Genomic DNA, 18669 nt, shown 5'->3' with positions numbered 1-18669 from the left:
AAAATCTTCTCCATTACCGTCATTTTTTTTGTGACGGTGACTGTGTAAGCAAATTAGCAAACACTCTCTTCTCCCGCTGGCGGCCAGCCACAGTTATCCTAATCAATCCCTCTCAGCGTCGCCCTTGATGAATCAAGCCAGGGCGAAAAGAAACTTCTTCTTTTTGATCGAAAATGAGTTTGACGTTTATTTTACGCTGTAGGAGTAAAAGAGACAAAAAAAAAACAAAATTTCGAATTGGTGCTTCTCGCTCTGGCTCATTGGCTTTGAATTTTACAGAATTTTGACAAGTCGACATTTTTGTTGAAGTTCGTTTTCGCGGCCGGTTGCAAGGAGAAAAAAAAAAGAATTTCCCTGGATTTTCCCAAATTTTTTTTTTTTTTCGTGATAAAAGCGAGTGACGACACTTAAGCTTAATTCGGGCTGTTCGCTGCTGAAAGTGGAATTCATATTTATTGGAGTGGTTCGTTCTTGGAAGAAGATTAAATTGCCATATATTTATGTTACGTTACTCTCACTACCGAATTCACCGTGACGTATCGGATGTCGCACGCATCAGCTTCCTGGATGCGGGACTATCCGTTGTGCAACTGGATCTAGAGATACGACGATTGTGATGCTGGAATAAGATAGACGATGTTTGGAGGTGCCAAATAAATAGTCCAAGTGTGGTGGTTTTCAAAAGAACAAAATAAAGGCACGAGACTGAATTTAAGCCGCTGAAGACAGTATATCTGCACAGTTGAACGCTATAAAGTTCCAATTCTGGGATTAAACTAAAGGAGTAGGAAGCGCTGATTAACATTCATCGTTTACATGAATACGATCCGGCATTGGTATTTCTATATGAACCCGTTAATACGTTTCAAGTAATGTGATTGTATTTTTTATTTTCATTAAGTTGTACTACAAATCATTTTTTATCCTATTACAGACGTATCGGTGTCCAATCAGTCCTGCAAGATGGTGGTCTTATACGGTTCGGAACAAAACGCAGCTATCTCGTGGATAAGATAAATGTGGTTGGACGCATTAAGGGAAATATGTTCCTTATTCAAGTGACGACGAAACCATTCAGATTACCACATGGAAGGCATATGCCTAGCTCTATTGCTGAGCAGTATGTTTGCGTTAGATCTTCGGAAGGTCCTTGGAATTTGAGAAGACGATGGACTTCTTAGGAGTCTATCAGCGAGTGCAAGGATGTCTCGAGAATGTCCACAACCAAAGAACGAAGTTTACACGTTGGTTCGAAAGAGGATATTTTGTCTATTCAAACGATTAAGTTTCAACGAAGCTCCCGGGTGTTTGAGAAACAACTTTCTGTTTGAATGCTGATAGTGTCAACGGATATGAAAATTAATTTGTACTCCACGATAAGATACTTCAGCGACAGAAATGGGTATAATGGAGTTGCCGTTCACACACGATAAGTACTTTCGATTTATTTTAATTTTATTATGGTTTAATATTAATAGTATCTTAATTTCATTTGAATTTGATTCATGATTTGATTGATTGGATTGATTTGACTGATTGGAGACGATGTTGTGTTAGAATGGATTGCAAGATTTTTGGTTCCTCTAATCGAATGGTTTGATTTGGTTCATTGGATTGCAAATTAACCAAATCAAACCATTTGATTGGTTGGATTGCTTTGATTAGTTCAATTGCTCTCTTTGGGTTGCATTCAATAAACGATGGGTTGATTTGATTGTATGAGTTGGTTGCATTGACTGAATGATTTGACGTTGTGGATTGCTTTGACCTGGCTTTGACTTGCTTGCTTGCTCTTTGATTGATTGAGATGTTCTGAGTGTTTGGGTTGATTTGGTTGTATGGACTGGTTCGACTTATTGGATTGCTTTGATTAGTTGAGATTGTATTACTATGACTGAATGAATGGTTTTAAATGAATTAAGGGAAACCGCCAAATGTTGAATAAGAAATGCACGTGCGTTCAACAATTGGCGAAGATATTAGCCGTTCAACATTTGGCGAATTACCCTAATTGATTTGGCCACTTTATCTGATTAAGTTGATTTATTTGATACGATTGAATAGGTTTCTTTGATTGAATGGTAGTTTGCATTGATTGATATTATTGCTCAGATGTATTGGATTGTTGGCTGATTGGAAAATTTGTAATGGTGAAGTAATCTATTTCAAGTTTTCCAATCAGTCATCACCAGAAGGTTTCTCGTTTTTCGAAGAAATTCCAAGAGAATTCAAGATAGTTATTTGAAAAAAAAAAATCCGATGTAATTTCTGGAAGATGTGCTTTGATATTTTCTAATCAAATAATGATCTCGAAGAAATTCTCAAAAAGATTTCCAAGGTAAATAAATAACAAGGAGTTCTCATTAAAATTTCCGGGGAATTCAAAATATAATTGCCATAGACATTTCCGAGAATCCCTTCGAAAAATTCTCTGAAAATGATTTCAGTAATCTATCCGGGAAATCCTTCGGAAAGTTTTCTGGGACTATCTTCGTTAATACCTCTACCGTTAATACATTCTCCGGGAATTTCTTCGGGATATCCCTCCGGGAATTTCCTGCGGGACTTGCGCCGGGATTTCCTCTGGGAATTCATTCAGGATTTTCTCCGGGAATTCCTTCGAGATTTCCTCCGGGGATTTCGACCGGGAATTCCTTCAGGTTTTACTCCGGAATTTCCTCCATGAATTCGTTCGGGATTTCTTCTAGGACTTCCTTCGTGATTTTCTCTGAGACTTCCGCCCAGATTTCCACCAGGAATTACTTCGGAATTTCCTGCTGGACTTGCGCCGGGATTCCCTCTGGGAATTCATTCTGGATTTCCTCCGGGAATTCCTGCGAGATTTCCTGCGGGACTTCCTCCGGGAATTCCTTCAAGATTTCCTGCGGGACTTCCTTCGAGATTTCCTCCGGGAATTCATTCTGGACTTCCTTTGGGAATTCCTTCGGGATTTCTTCCAGGAATTTCTTCGGGACTTCCTTTGGGAACTCCTTCGGGATTTTCTCTGGGATTTCCGCCCTGATTTCCCCAGGGAAAAACTTCGGAATTTCCTGTGGGACTTGCGCCGGGATTTCTTCCAGGAAATCCTTTGGGATTTCCTGACGGACTTCCTCCGAGATTTCCTCCGGGAATTCCTTCGGGACTTCCTCCGGGAATTCCTTCGAAATTCCTTCGGGATTTCCTACGGAAATTCCTTCGAGATTTCCTCCAGAAATTACTTCGGGGTTTCCTCCAGAAATTCCTTCGGGATTTCCTCTGGGATTTCTTCCGGGAATTCCTTCAGGAGTTCCTACGGAAAGTCCTTCAGGATTTCCTACGGGATATCCTCCGGGAATTCCTTCGCGATTTCTTCCGGGGTTTCCTTCCGGATTTCTCCGGAAACTTACCCGGGATTTCCTCCGGGAGGATTAACGGGGAATTCCTTTACACTCGGTTCTTTTTTTACACGGGTGAGTTTTAGTTGATTACGACCTTTACCGTTGATGAAACTGTGAGTTAACCCCATGAAAAAATTCACAAAAAATCAAAGAAAATTCAGGTGGTATTTAAAAAGCTGTAAAAAATAAGGTTAACCGGGAAATTAAAGAATACCAACCGTGTAAAAAAAATATTGGGTGTACACATTTCTAATAACCCATTCTTCCGGGAAATCCTCCGGGATTTTCTCTGGGACTTCCGCACAGATTTCCCCCTGGAATAACTTCGGAATTTCCTGCGGGACTTGCGCCGGGATTTCGTCCGAGAAATACTTCGGGATTTCTTCCAGGAATTCCTTCGGGATTTCCTGACGGACTTCCTCCGAGATTTCCTCCGGGAATTCCTTCGGGACTTCCTCCGGGAATTCTTTCGGGACTTCCTCCGGGAATTCCTTCTGGATTTCTTCCGGATATACCTTCGAGGATTTCCTGCGGGGATTCCTTCGAGATTTTCTTCGGGATTTCCTACGGAAATTCCTTCGGGACTTCCTCTACAAATTACTTCGGGATTTCCTCCAGAAGTTCCTCCGGGATTTTCCCTGGAAATTCCTCCGGGATTTCTTTCAGGATTTCTACGGGAACACCTCCGGGAATTTCCTTGGGATTTCTTCTGGGAATTCCTTCTGGAGCTCATACGGAAATTCCTTCGGGATTTCCTACGGGATATCCTCCGGGAATTCCTGCGGGATTTCTTCCGGGGTTTCCTTCCCGATTTTTCCGGAAACTCCTCCGGGAGGAGTATTTGGAGGAATTAACGGGGAATTTCTTTACAAATTTCTAATAACCCATTCTTTCGGAAATTCCTCTGGGTATTCCTCTGGTATTTCCTCTGGGAATTCCCCCAGTGAATTCCTCTGGGAATTCCTACGGAAATTTCTCTGGGAATTCCTTCGGAAAATCATTCTGGTATTCCTTCGGGACTTCCTTTGGGAATTCCTCTGGGTATTCCTTTCGGAATTCCTCCGGGTATTCCTTCGGGAATTCCTCCGGAAATTCATTCGTGTATTCCTTCGAGAATTCCTCTGGAAATCCTTCCGGGAATTTCTTCGGGAATTCCTCCGGCAAGTTCCCAGAGAAACTTCCGAAGAAAATCCCAGAGGAATTTTCGAAGGAATTTCCAGAGGAACTTCTGAAGGCATTTCCAGATGACTTCCAGAAGTAATTCTCAGATGATTTTCCGAAGAAATTCCCAGAGCAACTTCCGAAGGAATTCCTAGAGCAACTTCCGAAGGCATTTCCAGAGAACTTCCGAAGTAATTACCATAGGTACTCCCGAAAGAATTTCCAGAGCAACTTACGAAGGAATATTCAGAGCAACTTCCGAAGGAATTCCAAGAGCAACTTTCGAAGGAATTCCCAGAGCAACTTCCGAAGGAATTCCCAGAGGAACTTCGCAAGAAATTCTCAAAGGAACTTCCGAAGGAATTCCAAGAGGAACTTCGCAAGAAATTCCCAGAGAAACTTCCGAAGGAATTCCCAGAGGAACTTCCAAAGGAATTCCCAGAGGAACTTCCAAAGGAATTCCCAGAAGAACTTCCGAAGAAATTCCCAGAGGAACTTCGCAAGAAATTCCCAGAGGAACTTCCGAAGAAATTCCTAGTGCAACTTCCGAAGGCATTTCCAGAGAACTTCCGAAGTAATTCCCAGAGCAACTTCCGGAGGAATTCCCAGAGAAACTTACGAAGGAATTTTCAGAGGAACTTTCGAAGGAACTCCTAGAGCAACTTCCGAAGGAATTCCCAGAAGAACTTCCGAAGGAATTCCCATAGCAACTTCCGAAGGAATTCCCAGAGGAACTTCGCATAAAATTCCCAGAGCAACTTCCGAAGGAATTCCCAGAGTAACTTACGAAGGAATTTTCAGAGGAACTTCGCATAAAATTCCCAGAGCAACTTCCGAAGGAATTCCAAGAGCAACTTCCGAAGGAATTCCCAGAGCAACTTCCGAAGGAATTCCCAGGGGAACTTCGCAAGAAATTCCCTGAGGAACTTCCGAAGAAATTTCCAGAGGAACTTCCGAAGGAATTCGCAGAGGAACTTCCGAAGAAATTCCCAGAGGAACTTCCGAAGGAATTCCCAGAGGAACTTCCGAAGGAATTCTTAGACGAACTTCCGAAGGATTTCCTAAAAGAACTTCCGAAGGATTATCTAGAGGAACTTCCAAAGGATTTCCTAGAGGAACTTCCGAAGAAATTCCACAAGAACTTCCGTAGGAAATCCCAGAGGAACTTCCGAAGGAATTCCCAGAGGAACTTCCGAAGGAATTTTCAGAGGAACTCCCGAAGGAATTTCCAGAGCAACTTCCGAAAGAATTCCCAAAGGAACTTTCGAAGGAATTCCCAGAGAAACTGCCGAAAGAATTCCCAGAGCCACTTCCGAAGGAATTCCCAGAGGAACTTCCCAAGAAATTGCCAGAGGAACTTCCGAAGGAATTCCCAGATGAATTCTACAAGAACTTCCGAAGGAATTTTCAGAGGAACTTCCGAAGCGATTCCCAGAGGAACTTCCGAAGGAATTTTCAGATCAACTTCCCAAGAAATTCCCAGAGGATCTTCCGAAGTAATTCCCAGAGGAACTTCCGAAGGAATTCCTAGAAGAACTTCCGAAGAAATTCCTAGAAGAACTTCCGAAGAAATTCCTAGAAGAACTTCCGAAGGAATTTTCAGATGAACTTCCCCAGAAATTTCCGAAGGAATTCCCAGAGGAACTTCCGAAAGAATGCCCTGAGCAACTTCCGAAGGAATTCCCTGAGCAACTTCCGAAGGAATTCCCTGAGCAACTTCCGAAGGAATTTCCGAAGGAATTCACAGAGGAACTTCCGAAGTAATTCCCAGAGGAACTTCCGAAGAAATTCCTAGATGAACTTCCGAAGAAATTCCTCGAGGAACTTCCGAAGGAATTCCAGAACAACTTCCGAAGGAATTTTCAGAAGAACTTTCGAAGGAATTCCCAAAGCAACTTCCGAAGAAATTCTCAGAACAACTTCCGAAGGAATTCCCAGAGCAACTTCCGAAGGAATTCCCAGAGCAACTCCCGAATGAATTCCCAGAGGAACCAAGAGGAACTTCCGAATTCCCTGAGGTATTCCGGATTGATTTTTTGGAGGATTTCCCGTAAGAATTTTCGTAGAATTTCTAAAGGAAATATTGAAGGGATTTCCTTTGTAATTTTATTTAAAAAAAAACGAATTCTCGAAAGAAATGAGCGAAGAAATTCCTGTAGAAATTGAAGAACTCCGGAAGAATTATCATAGGAATTGTCGACGGTATAGTTTGAGAAATTTCGTATTTTCCATGGTGAAAACACCCTTTGTTCAAAAATGTTATGATTTTTCATGAATGTTTACATCTTCACATAAAATTCTATATTTCTCAAGTATTCCTTCCGCTTTCAGCAATGTTTACTCATAATTAATCCTTTTAAATTAAAATTTTCCCAGCAAAACAACCGTGGAGGAACAATTCTATGCATCGTCATCTTCGTGGGTTTTGAATCGAAACCATTGCCACATCCTTATCCGAGTTTTCTTCGTCTCAGCAACGAACCTGCGCCAAACCTTACTAAGGCAATTGCATCCGGGTTTGACTGCTTAGCTGATGGTTAGTTAGTTAGTCATCATATTTTGTCCTTCGCAAATTTTATTTTAATTTCTTCCATTTTTTACAGCGCCGAGCGTAATGAACGAATTGTGGAACAAACCGAGGAACAAACTTCCTCTCTCGGGTATTATGGCGCAACGATTCGGGTTTTCCATTTGCTTGATCCTGATCCCGGTAGAGCAAGACAACGACGATTCCCACATAAATTATTATAATAAATTGTAAAACATTGCTACTGGAAGCAGTTTAGATTTTAAGATGAAAATGATATTCAATAAACAATGATAAAAAAATGTAAACAATAGCTCTATGAGAGCTTGGTGACGTCTAATAATCTTTCTCTTTCAAGCGCATAGAGAACCCTATCCTTTCTATGCGCTTGAAAGAGAAAGATGATTAGACATCAACAAACTCTTGTTCCATGAAAGAAAACGAAAACAAGAAGAAGAACCTCAAATCAGGAGCTCGATGTGGCTTGACGTTACATAGCAAGACGTCGGACCCATATCAGGCTGAAACGTCAAAGCCATTTCGCATGTTCGAAGTCAGACGGGCTCGACGCAAACGGTGCAGAATCGCGAGATGTAAGGCGGATCCTCTTGCTCTGCTCACTCTCAGATCAGGCTCTGTCTCACTGATCGGGGCTTTGATGTCAAGCTCCTGTCGGACTCAGATTTCTTAGAGGGATTGTGCAGCACAATCATTTTATGAATCACTAACCACTAATCACCACTAATCACTTCCTTTTTACCGAGGTACAATTTTATTTCTTCTCTTTGGAGGAGGTTTTTAATCAAAATTTGTATTCCTGCGACTTTGCTTGCGGCCATCTTCTTTCGGCAGCAAACGAAAACTATCTGCCAAGCTGTCAGTCGAGGATATTCTTTTAGATGCTATTTCGCATTATCGCGCGGTAAAAATACATAAAATTATACGCAATGAGCTACTTTTAGAGGTAGCATTAAGTTCGATTCGCAACCTGCATGATGTGCACCATTTTGAATGTAGTCGAATGCGCAGATAAACAGGTAATCTTATGTCAATTTCACGCAATGAATAAAATGTTTGGGTTGATTAGATATTACAACGAGCAATGCAATAAGACATTGATTAGATGTGAAAATACGTGAAATCTATTATTACATAGAATTTTCGGATACGTTTACGGTAGTTACGTCCCAGCATATTAATATTTTTTTTGCTGTGCACAGTAAAAAATAAAAAGTAATATCACATCAGATTTGATGCACATCATCGCCGTCGTAAATATAATGTTTTATTACATTTGAATGGCGTAACAAAAAGTTGACGTACTAGATATTTTGTTCTCATATTGAAGCAATGTAATTAATTTTCGACGTAATATTTTCGATGTAGCTGAAAAAACGACGTAAAAACTGGTCAGGATGAATCCCGCTTGCGGCAGCGGGTTAGGGGTGTTCGGATTTTTTTTCTTTCATGCTCAAAAATAAATTTTCAGATGCAACAATTTTAGATTTAATCAAAACGCATTTTATTATATCCATAAATAGTATTACCTCAAATTTTAAATTTTTATTTTACAATTTTAAATTTATAATTTAAATTTTTCTATTTTCCTTTTTTCAACTTTACCTTTTTCAATTATTTTTTATATTTTTTATTTCTTGATTTTAGTAGACCTGTGCACTAGATGGAAATTGATCAACAGCGGCATGATAGATTATTTTCAGACAGCAGGACGGCGTCAACAGTTCTTCCGGAAGATTCTCCAGGAATTCCTTCGGAAGTTCCTCCAGGAATTCCTTCGAAAGTTCCTCCAGGAATTCCTTCGGAAGTTTCTCCAGAAATTCTCCTTAACTTTTCAAAGGACCTAAGTAACATTTTTTTCATGAATTAATTTGAATAGCGAAATCAACAGAAAAACATGAAAGCTTTTGATTGCAGTACTCAAATTAATTCATGAAAAAATGTAACTTAGGTCCTTTTGAAAAGAACGAGAATTCCTCCGAAGTTCCTCCAGGAATGCCTCCGGAAGTTCCTCCAGGAATTCCCCCGGAAGTTCCTCCAGGAATTCCTCCGGGAGTTCCTTCAGGAATTCCTCCGCATGTTCCTTCAGGATTTCATCCGGAAGTTCCTCCAGGAATTCCTCCGGAAGTTCCTCCAGAAATTCCTCCGGAAGCTGCTCCAGGAATTCCTCCGGAAGTTCCACCAGGAAGTCCTCCGGAAGTTCCTCCAGGAATTCCTTCCGAAGTTCCTCCAGGAATTCCTCCGGAAGTTCCTCCAGGAATTCCTCCGGAAGTTCCTCCAGGAATTCCTCCGGAAGTTCCTCCAGGAATTCCTCCGGAAGATCCTCCAGGAATTCCTCCGGAAGTTCCTCCAGGAATTCCTCCGGAAGTTCCTCCAGGAATTCCTCCGGAAGTTCCTCCAGGAATTCCTCCGGAAGTTCCTCCAGGAATTCCTCCGGAAGTTCCTCCAGAAATTCCTCCGGAAGTTCCTCCAGGAATTCCTCTGGAAGTTCCTTCAGGAATTCTTCCGGAAGTTTCTCCAGGAAATTCCTCCGGAAGCTTCTCCAGAAATACCTCCGGAAGTTTCTCCAGGAATTCCCCCGAAAGTTATTCCAGGAATCCCCCCGGAAGTTACTCCAAGAATTTCTCTTGAAGTTCCTCCAGCAACTTCTCCGGAAAAACCTCCAGGAATTCCTCCGGAAATTCCTTCAGGAATTCTCCCTCATGTTCTTCCAGGAATTCCTCCGGAAGATCCTTCAACAATTCACCTGAAATTTTGTTTATGAATTAACGGTGACTCACCCAGAAATTCTTCCATTGATTCCTTAAGTAATGCAACTGGGTGGGAACTCCTCCTTAATTTTACTGAAATGTCTCTAGAAATTCTTTTTTAACTCTTCATAATTTACACGAGAACTTTCCAGAAAGTCTCTTTGAATTTCTTTCGAATTATACCTGCAATTTCTCTAAGCCCTAACTCCCACCCACTACAATAAATTTCCTCCGGGAAATCTTCCACAAGCATCCATGTTTTTATTTTCTTATCAATTTACTCAACCGCACAAAGTAGAACCAAACGCTTTCATTTGAAAAACATACCATAGCAAAATAATTGATTTACTTTCCAACCGAACAAAACAGAATTAAACACTGAATCCGCGTCCGATACGATATACGTTGCATAGCGAACTAATTTATATAATTCCTTTAGGGAATTTCTGCAGGAATGATCGGGTGCATTTCCCGGGCAATTCCCGGAGGAATTTTCAAAAAAATCTTAAACGATTTTAAGGGGGAAGTCTTGGTGAAGTTTTAATACACATTCTAGAGAATTTCCGGACTAATTTCTAGAAAAAAATCAAAAGAAATGCATGAGAGATTTTATGGAATTAAGAGTCAGGATTTAGAAGAATTTCATGTGAAATTCGAAAGGAATTCAGAAGGAAGTTCTCGTCTAAATTATAAAGTGTTTTTGGGGGTATTTCAAGAGGAACTTCAAGAAAAAATTAAGGAGTTCTCAGGTGATCTGCTTGGAATCGCTGATGGAATTTCTGGGGAAGTCAACGCGATAATTCATAAAAAAAATCGGGTGAATTTCTAAAGAAACTACCGGGGGAATGACTAGAAGAATTGCAAGGGTATGATTGAAAAAATTCTCATGAGAATTGTTGGAGAAATTTTAGGAGGCATATTTGGGTAAAACTTTATAGGTTTTGACTATTGGATTATAGGATTTCTGCAATAACTTTCTGAGGAATTTCTTGAAGAACTTAAGGAGGAAATCCTGGTAAAATTTTTAGAGATACATCTGGAGAAATTCATGGAGGAACTTCCAGAGGAAAAACCCCCGACGTAATGCAGCGGAACGGCGACGGAAACACCAAGATTTGTCAGATAACTAATATATTTTCTGTCAAATTTGCCGATTCCGTCGACATTTCGCTGCCATTGTGTTTGGGTCCGAAATTCTCGAAACTCTTGAAGCTCCAAGAAGATTCCTTAAAAGAACTTTTGGAGAAATTTCCGGCGGCACTTCTAAAGGAACTTCCTGAGCAATCTCTGGAGAAAAATTAGAAGTAACTTCTGGGGAAACTTCCAATCTTAAATTTAAAATTTGAATTAGAAACTACAAATTAAAACACAACATTTCAAATAAAGAATTCGAGATTTGAAATTTTGAATTTAGAAATCAAAATTGGAATTTGAAATAACAATTTAAAAAAACTAAACGTGAGCTTAAATTTAACAATAAAATTAGAATTGAAGTAACAATAAAAACAAAAATGAGAAAAAAAACTTCAACTTGAACTTAAGCTTAGTTGAAATAAAAATAAAAATTAAAACTAAAATTTAAACTGAAATTAGAACTAAAACTAAAATTAAAACTAAAACTGAAATTTAAATTAAAACTAGAATTAAAATCAAAATTAAAATTTGAATCAAAATTAAAATAAAATTAAAATTGAAATTTAAATTTAAATTAAATTAAAATTAAAATTAAAATTAAAATTAAAATTAAAATTAAAATTAAAATTAAAATTAAAATTAAAATTAAAATTAAAATTAAAATTAAAATTAAAATTAAAATTAAAATTAAAATTAAAATTAAAATTAAAATTAAAATTAAAATTAAAATTAAAATTAAAATTAAAATTAAAATTAAAATTAAAATTAAAATTAAAATTAAAATTAAAATTAAAATTAAAATTAAAATTAAAATTAAAATTAAAATTAAAATTAAAAAAGAAAATTAAAATTAAAATTAAAATTAAAATTAAAATTAAAATTAAAATTAAAATTAAAATTAAAATTAAAATTAAAATTAAAATTAAAATTAAAATTAAAATTAAAATTAAAATTAAAATTAAAATTAAAATTAAAATTAAAATTAAAATTAAAATTAAAATTAAAATTAAAATTAAAATTAAAATTAAAATTAAAATTAAAATTAAAATTAAAATTAAAATTAAAATTAAAATTAATTTTTTTATTTAAATTTAAATTTGAATTAAAATTAAAATTAAAATTGATTTTAAAATTAAAATTAAAATTGAAATTAAAATTAAATTAAAATTAAAATTCAAATTAAATTAAAATTAAAATTAAAATTAAAATTAAAATTAAAAATCAAAATTAAAATTAAAATTAAAATTAAAATTAAAATTAAATCAAAATTAAAATTAAAATTCAAATTCAAATTAAAATTAAAATTAAAATTAAAATTAAAATTAAAATTAAAATTAAAATTAAAATTAAAATTAAAATTAAAATTAAAATTAAAATTAAAATTAAAATTAAAATTAAAATTAAAATTAAAATTAAAATTAAAATTAAAATTAAAATTAAAATTAAAATTAAAATTAAAATTAAAATTAAAATTAAAATTAAAATTAAAATTAAAATTAAAATTAAAATTAAAATTAAAATTAAAATTAAAATTAAAATTAAAATTAAAATTAAAATTAAAATTAAAATTAAAATTAAAATTAAAATTAAAATTAAAATTAAAATTAAAATTAAAATTAAAATTAAAATTAAAATTAAAATTAAAATTAAAATTAAAATTAAAAATTAAAATTAAAATTAAAATTAAAATTAAAATTAAAATTAAAATTAAAATTAAAATTAAAATTAAAATTAAAATTAAAATTAAAATTAAAATTAAAATTAAAATTAAAATTAAAATTAAAATTAAAATTAAAATTAAAATTAAAATTAAAATTAAAATTAAAATTAAAATTAAAATTAAAATTAAAATTAAAATTAAAATTAAAATTAAAATTAAAATTAAAATTAAAATTAAAATTAAAATTAAAATTAGAATTAGAATTAAAATTAAAATTAAAATTAAAATTAAAATTAAAATTAAAATTAAAATTAAAATTAAAATTAAAATTAAAATTAAAATTAAAATTAAAATTAAAATTAAAATTGAAATTGAAATTGAAATTGAAATTGAAATTGAAATTGAAATTGAAATTGAAATTGAAATTGAAATTAAAATTAAAATTAAAATTAAAATTAAAATTAAAATTAAAATTACAATAAAATTGAAATTTTAATTTAAAAAAATTAAATATCAATTTTAAATTAAAAATAAATTTCAAATTAAAATTAAAATTGAAATTAAAATTAAAATTAAGATTAAAATAAGGATAAAAATTAAGATTAAAATTAAGATTAAAATTAAAATTAAATTTAAATTTAAAATTAAAATCGAAATTGAAATTAAAATAAAAAATTAGAATTAAAAATAAAATCAAATCAAAATAAAATAAAATTAGGCCAAGTTTCAGTTGGAATGTAGAGCCATTGAAGTAGAAAGAATATTTAAAAACCAAATCTTTAAAAATCAAGATATCGCATTTGAATTTTTACACTGCTTGGCATGTTTGTTTTCCTTGAACAGCCCTGCTGCCCTGGATATTTTAAAACCAAAATTGCTAAAAATCAAGATATCGGATTTAATTTTTTACACTTTTTGGTATGTTTGTTTTCCTTGAACAGCCCTGCTCACACAATAATTCTTACGACGAATGAAACAACCCTGGCCTTCACCATGGATAGAATTTTCGATTTCGTGCTCACTCCGGTAACAATTTATTCCAAACATCATTCTTGGCATACCTTCCGGTCAAGTAGCGCTCTCCACGATAATGGTTTGACGGATCGGCTCCCGATTGATCACCCAGGAACATTTGTTTCGCAAGACGCCAGCAATTTAAAAGACTGTTTTCACTGTAATGAAACCAACCATTGAGCAATCCGGCAGGCTTCAAACTGTCGTTAAGAATCTGAATCTGAATCAGAACTTACCTTTGAAACCGAAAATCTTCTCCATTACCGTCATTTTTTTTGTGACGGTGACTGTGTAAGCAAATTAGCAAACACTCTCTTCTCCCGCTGGCGGCCAGCCACAGTTATCCTAATCAATTGTGCAGCACAATCATTTTATGAATCACTAACCACTAATCACCACTAATCACTTCCTTTTTACCGAGGTACAATTTTATTTCTTCTCTTTGGAGGAGGTTTTTAATCAAAATTTGTATTCCTGCGACTTTGCTTGCGGCCATCTTCTTTCGGCAGCAAACGAAAACTATCTGCCAAGCTGTCAGTCGAGGATATTCTTTTAGATGCTATTTCGCATTATCGCGCGGTAAAAATACATAAAATTATACGCAATGAGCTACTTTTAGAGGTAGCATTAAGTTCGATTCGCAACCTGCATGATGTGCACCATTTTGAATGTAGTCGAATGCGCAGATAAACAGGTAATCTTATGTCAATTTCACGCAATGAATAAAATGTTTGGGTTGATTAGATATTACAACGAGCAATGCAATAAGACATTGATTAGATGTGAAAATACGTGAAATCTATTATTACATAGAATTTTCGGATACGTTTACGGTAGTTACGTCCCAGCATATTAATATTTTTTTTGCTGTGTAGGAGCTACCAGAACTGGTAAGAGTTTGGTTTCTCCGTTAAAGGTTATGGGAACCTCTGTTGTCCCTATCACGTCTAAACTCTGTCCTCCGGCTGTTTTGAGATCTATTCTCGTGGGTCTTAATTGCAACTTGAGGGTACTAATCAGCTTTTTACTACCTATGCCCAATACTGTTTTAGCTGCTCCACTATCTAAAAGTCCAATAATAGAAATTCCCAGTATTTCCACTCTCACGAATGGCCTGGAATCGTCGCTGAGAGTCACGAGCATGGTTGTCAACTCTGCCTCTTCAGCTATGTCTCCACTGACCCGCGAGTAACCGAGCTGTTCGAGAGAATCTGGAACTTCTGGTTCTGTTTGAGGTCTTGTGGAGTGACTTGCAAGACTGTCTTGCCTCATTAGGCAGTCTTGTACAAGTTTTTTGATTGGCAGTATGGGCAATCTTTTGTTTTGAAACCAGGAACCCACAGCGTAGACAAAATAACTTACGTTCCCTTGTACACACCTCGAAATCGTGTCCACCTTCATGGCAATTAAAGCAAACGCTCTTGCCTGGAGGAATGTATGCGTTTACGATTCTCTGGAGGGCGTTTGTTCCGCTAGTGCTCGGAACTGGATTATTTTGCCGCTGTGCAGTTTCAGGATTTGGATTTGGTTTGCATACTTCTTTTTGAAACTTGTCGGTTTTCTGGACACTGAGCTGCTGTTGTTTCCAAGGTCGTTTTTGAAATTGTTGATTGTCTTGTCTGAACTGCTGCTTCCCATTTGAGCTTCCCCGATCCTGGTTCCTATTCGGAAACCTATCCTGGTTTGCTCGGTATGGTTGCTGAGTTCTGACCTCGTCAATCTGCACTACCTCTTTTCGCGAAAACCTACTCTCTCTCTTCTGATACATATGCCAGTTTATCGAATCGAATCTTTTACCAAAATCTTTCATTTTAGGTATGGAACTCACATTCGCTGCCAGCATTGCAATTCTGCAATCTTCCCTAGTATTACGGAAGAGGACGTCAAACTTTCGTTTTTCGTCCCACGGGCTCGACATGCTGCGGAAGATCCGGACCATGTCCAAGTAAAAGTCCTGGAACTTCTCTCTGGGACCCTGCTTCCGATTGTTAGCCTGCCGTTCATAGACGTAATCTATATCGACTGGTAAGAACTCTTTTCAGTTCAGTCACTAATTCTTTCCATGTCCCTATATCGCTACTAACCTCCATAAACCAGGATCTCGCCTTCTGGTGAACAGATGGTGAGCTCCCTGCAACAGCTCTGCCTCAGAAAATCCTTCTGATCTGGCGTTGAAATCGACTTCTTTTAAGAATTCGTTCAACCGTCTGCCATTATCCATTCCGTCGTATTTCACCGACCACTTATGGATCAGGGAACTTACTTCCGCTATTCAATGGTCTACTGTTATCCTTCCTTACCTCCTTCTTCTCATTGCTACTGTTTTCTATCACCTTCTCTTCTTCTGAATTTTTGAGTGTGTCCAACGACTCATTTCTTTGTTTTAACCAGCCTAAGAAATCTACCGATTTCGCCTGTACTTCTTCTACTTCTTTTTCCTCCGTCAAACGCTCTTCGATTTGAGTACTGTTTGATGTGCCTGTATGAAGTTCCTGCTGCTGAACAACGGGCTGGACAGACTCAAGCACAGTGATGCGTTGTAGCAATTGGGTCATAATCGCTTTCAATTGTTTTATTTCGTCTGCGAATCCCTGTCTCTCGCTATCTACAACTTTAACAGACTCATTGTCCCTAGCACTAACTCTGTCAACCGTATTGCTATCTTTAGGATCGGTTTCCTTGCTATTCACAGACCTCTCACTCGTTTGTTCATTCACGTTGTTCTCTTGCTCTAACTCATCGGTTTGGTTTTCTCCCCTAAGGGTGTTCAAGCTCTCGTTTATGATTGCTAATTCTGCCTCTCGCACCTCTAACAGGTGGGAGGTGGCCGAATAGTACACATTGAGTAACTTGACACACTCCCCAGCTATCACTGCAAGGCTGTTCAATTCGTCGTCCTTCTTAGTGTTAGTTCTCAAACGCTGCATTCGGAAGAGAATGTGAATTAACCTAGTCTTAAACAATTGATCTGGAGCCTTTTTCATCGCACGCTTTTCCAAATGATTTTGATTCCATTCAACTTATCGTCGCAAACCTCTAATTCATGAACTACCGATTCACCAACAAACAATGTTCTCAAGTCTGATTTTCCTTTTTCCTCTTTCAGGCGACTACGCAGATTTCGTTCTGCAACGCTACGTGTGCCTTCTACCGGCATGCTACGGATCTTCAACTCGTACTCTAGCTCATCTATTGTCAGATGGCTAGAAATTCATCGCGATGGTACCACGATACGAAATGGGACATAGCCATCTCTTCAACAGGCATTCAACTAAGAAAATCGAATATTGAATTAAAAAAGAAACTATGGAATCCTTTCAAGTGGATTATCACCCAAAAAAAATTGAAAATCCTAGAGAAAAGAAATACTTCTGTTCAAAGAAGCTGTAAATTAAAAAATCCTAAAATTTGTTCACGCTCCCTAATGAAGCAAATAATTTGAAAATCCTAGTTTTAGTTCGTCTATCTTTGATAAACTTTAGTTTTTATTTGGTGTTTTATTCAACAGTCTGAAAGAATACAACACTGATCAAATTCCGGAATTCAACGCGAATCTCTCCGACTAATTCATATGCTTTTAGTAAGTTTTGCTCAATGATGGATAGCTATTCAAACCGTTCGCTTACATCCAAGACCCCTCTTAATGAAAAAAAATTATATTGACCCTCTTTCATCAATTGGTTACCTGTTTTGTGTGCTTTGGTCAAGTTCGTTAGCGAAGTCTGGACGTTTTCCCAGAGACTTCTGCAAAGACACGCAATTGGCATTCAAGTGTACCCGGGCACTGATAATCTACGCAAATTTCAGTTGGGCGCTAAGTGTAACTAATGGGGCGATCCCTGCCCAGCACTAATGAGACCCCCCTTATTCAATAGCCTCAGGGTCGGCGTACGCGCTTGATTATCGCGGCCAAGAAAATACAGGAAACTTCCACTTGAACACCAAAACCGGATTCTTCAAATTACACACAGGTACCTTTATTACTCCTTCGTATATTCCCACTTCCTTAATCTACCTCCTACCTCACTTTTCTAACTCTTCGGTGGGGGCCCCCTTCACGTTCCGCTACTCCAACCGCTTCCTCTAACGTCGCTACCGGGTAGCTCCAATTGTAGCCCGTATTGGACTGTCTCGGGGGGGACACTACCTCGAGGTTTCGATGCTGGCTTGTCTCCTCGAACCCAGTCACGGAGTGCCTGCAGCGTTGGTGATATCCACAAAATGGCGGTGTCTGGACAGTTGTGCCACGGACGTGCTAGAATGGCAAATCTGGCCCAGAGCGTGTAGGGTCGAGCTTCGGACGCAAGCGGTCCACCGCTGCTTGGTTAATGGCTCCAAGAACACTCCACGGCCGAGTTCACGTAGACTGATGTGGGTGCACTAAGGTCTAGCCAAAAAAGGGGTCCTATTGGAGGGCGTGTTGGGGTTATTTATGGCGGTTAGTGATGAGGGACGATCGATGGTCAGGTTTAAACCATACCTGGATATTTCCTCCTATGTCGCGCAATTCACTTTTTCACAGATCTTCGACTTTAACTTCTTGGTTTCAATTTTCCGGATAGCTAATCGACTCACGTCTTTCTCTAGCAAAAGTTGCAAGCTAATTGCCATTTAGCGATGGTGGTCGTTCGCGCGAAAAGGCTTGGCCTTGGGCTTGACCGTTACCTTTTTCCCTCATCACATTTTCGCCCTATTGCTGTCCCCATTACACCACCCACCATGGCCTCCCATGTCCTTGCGTACATCTGGTGTTGAGTAGCGGAACTATCCTATGCTGCTGATGTCGGCACAGTGGGTGTTGATTGGGTCAAGTTTCAATGGATCAATAACTTTCAAGGCATATACCACAAAAAACCGAATACAAAAACCACGAAAATCTCAACAATCTTGGACAGATCAACACACCACTGGTTACACATTAGCTGCCATAGCTGGTCCCGATCGATTGTATCATATGCGGCTTTGAAGTCGATGAATAGATGATGTGTGGGCACGTTGTATTCGCGGCATTTCTGCAGTACTTGGCGA

At 37.2% G+C, this 18669-nt stretch overlaps 1 protein-coding gene and 1 long non-coding RNA gene across 3 annotated transcripts; both read left to right on the top strand.

Moving 5' to 3' along the window:
- Positions 1–298: 298 nt before the first annotated feature.
- On the top strand, positions 299–7345 carry LOC134204530 (uncharacterized). 2 transcript variants are annotated; one of them, XR_009977886.1, is made up of 4 exons: positions 299–869; positions 935–1433; positions 6915–7074; positions 7142–7345. XR_009977886.1 is itself a non-coding variant. In XM_062679347.1 (4 exons), the coding sequence occupies exons 1-4, from the start codon at positions 817–819 to the stop codon at positions 7297–7299; spliced, it is 459 nt and encodes a 152-aa protein (XP_062535331.1). In that variant the 5' UTR covers positions 299–816; the 3' UTR covers positions 7300–7345. The 2 variants fall into 2 exon arrangements, 1 of the variants encoding a protein (XP_062535331.1); XM_062679347.1 differs by having other exon boundaries at positions 935–1022.
- Positions 7346–14513: 7168 nt separating this feature from the next.
- On the top strand, positions 14514–16784 carry LOC134204529 (uncharacterized). The gene is made up of 3 exons (XR_009977885.1): positions 14514–14531; positions 15457–15666; positions 16748–16784. It is a non-coding gene; the product is annotated as an uncharacterized LOC134204529 (long non-coding RNA).
- Positions 16785–18669: the final 1885 nt, after the last annotated feature.

This window comes from Armigeres subalbatus, unplaced genomic scaffold, assembly GCF_024139115.2.
Source record: "Armigeres subalbatus isolate Guangzhou_Male unplaced genomic scaffold, GZ_Asu_2 Contig639, whole genome shotgun sequence".
Taxonomy (NCBI): Eukaryota; Metazoa; Arthropoda; class Insecta; order Diptera; family Culicidae; genus Armigeres; species Armigeres subalbatus.
Note: the sequence above shows the minus strand (reverse complement) of the source record. Positions and strands in the feature narration are given on the sequence as shown.

What these genes read in the sequence shown, in the direction of transcription:
- LOC134204530 (XM_062679347.1), top strand. Translation starts at nt 817, where the DNA reads ATGAATACGATCCGGCATTGGTATTTCTATATGAACCCGTTAATACGT. An exon ending in TCGTGGATAAGATAAATGTG is followed by an intron (nt 1,023 to 6,914) that starts GTTGGACGCATT and finishes AAATTTTCCCAG; the next exon opens with CAAAACAACCGTGGAGGAAC. An exon ending in GTTTGACTGCTTAGCTGATG is followed by an intron (nt 7,075 to 7,141) that starts GTTAGTTAGTTA and finishes CATTTTTTACAG; the next exon opens with CGCCGAGCGTAATGAACGAA.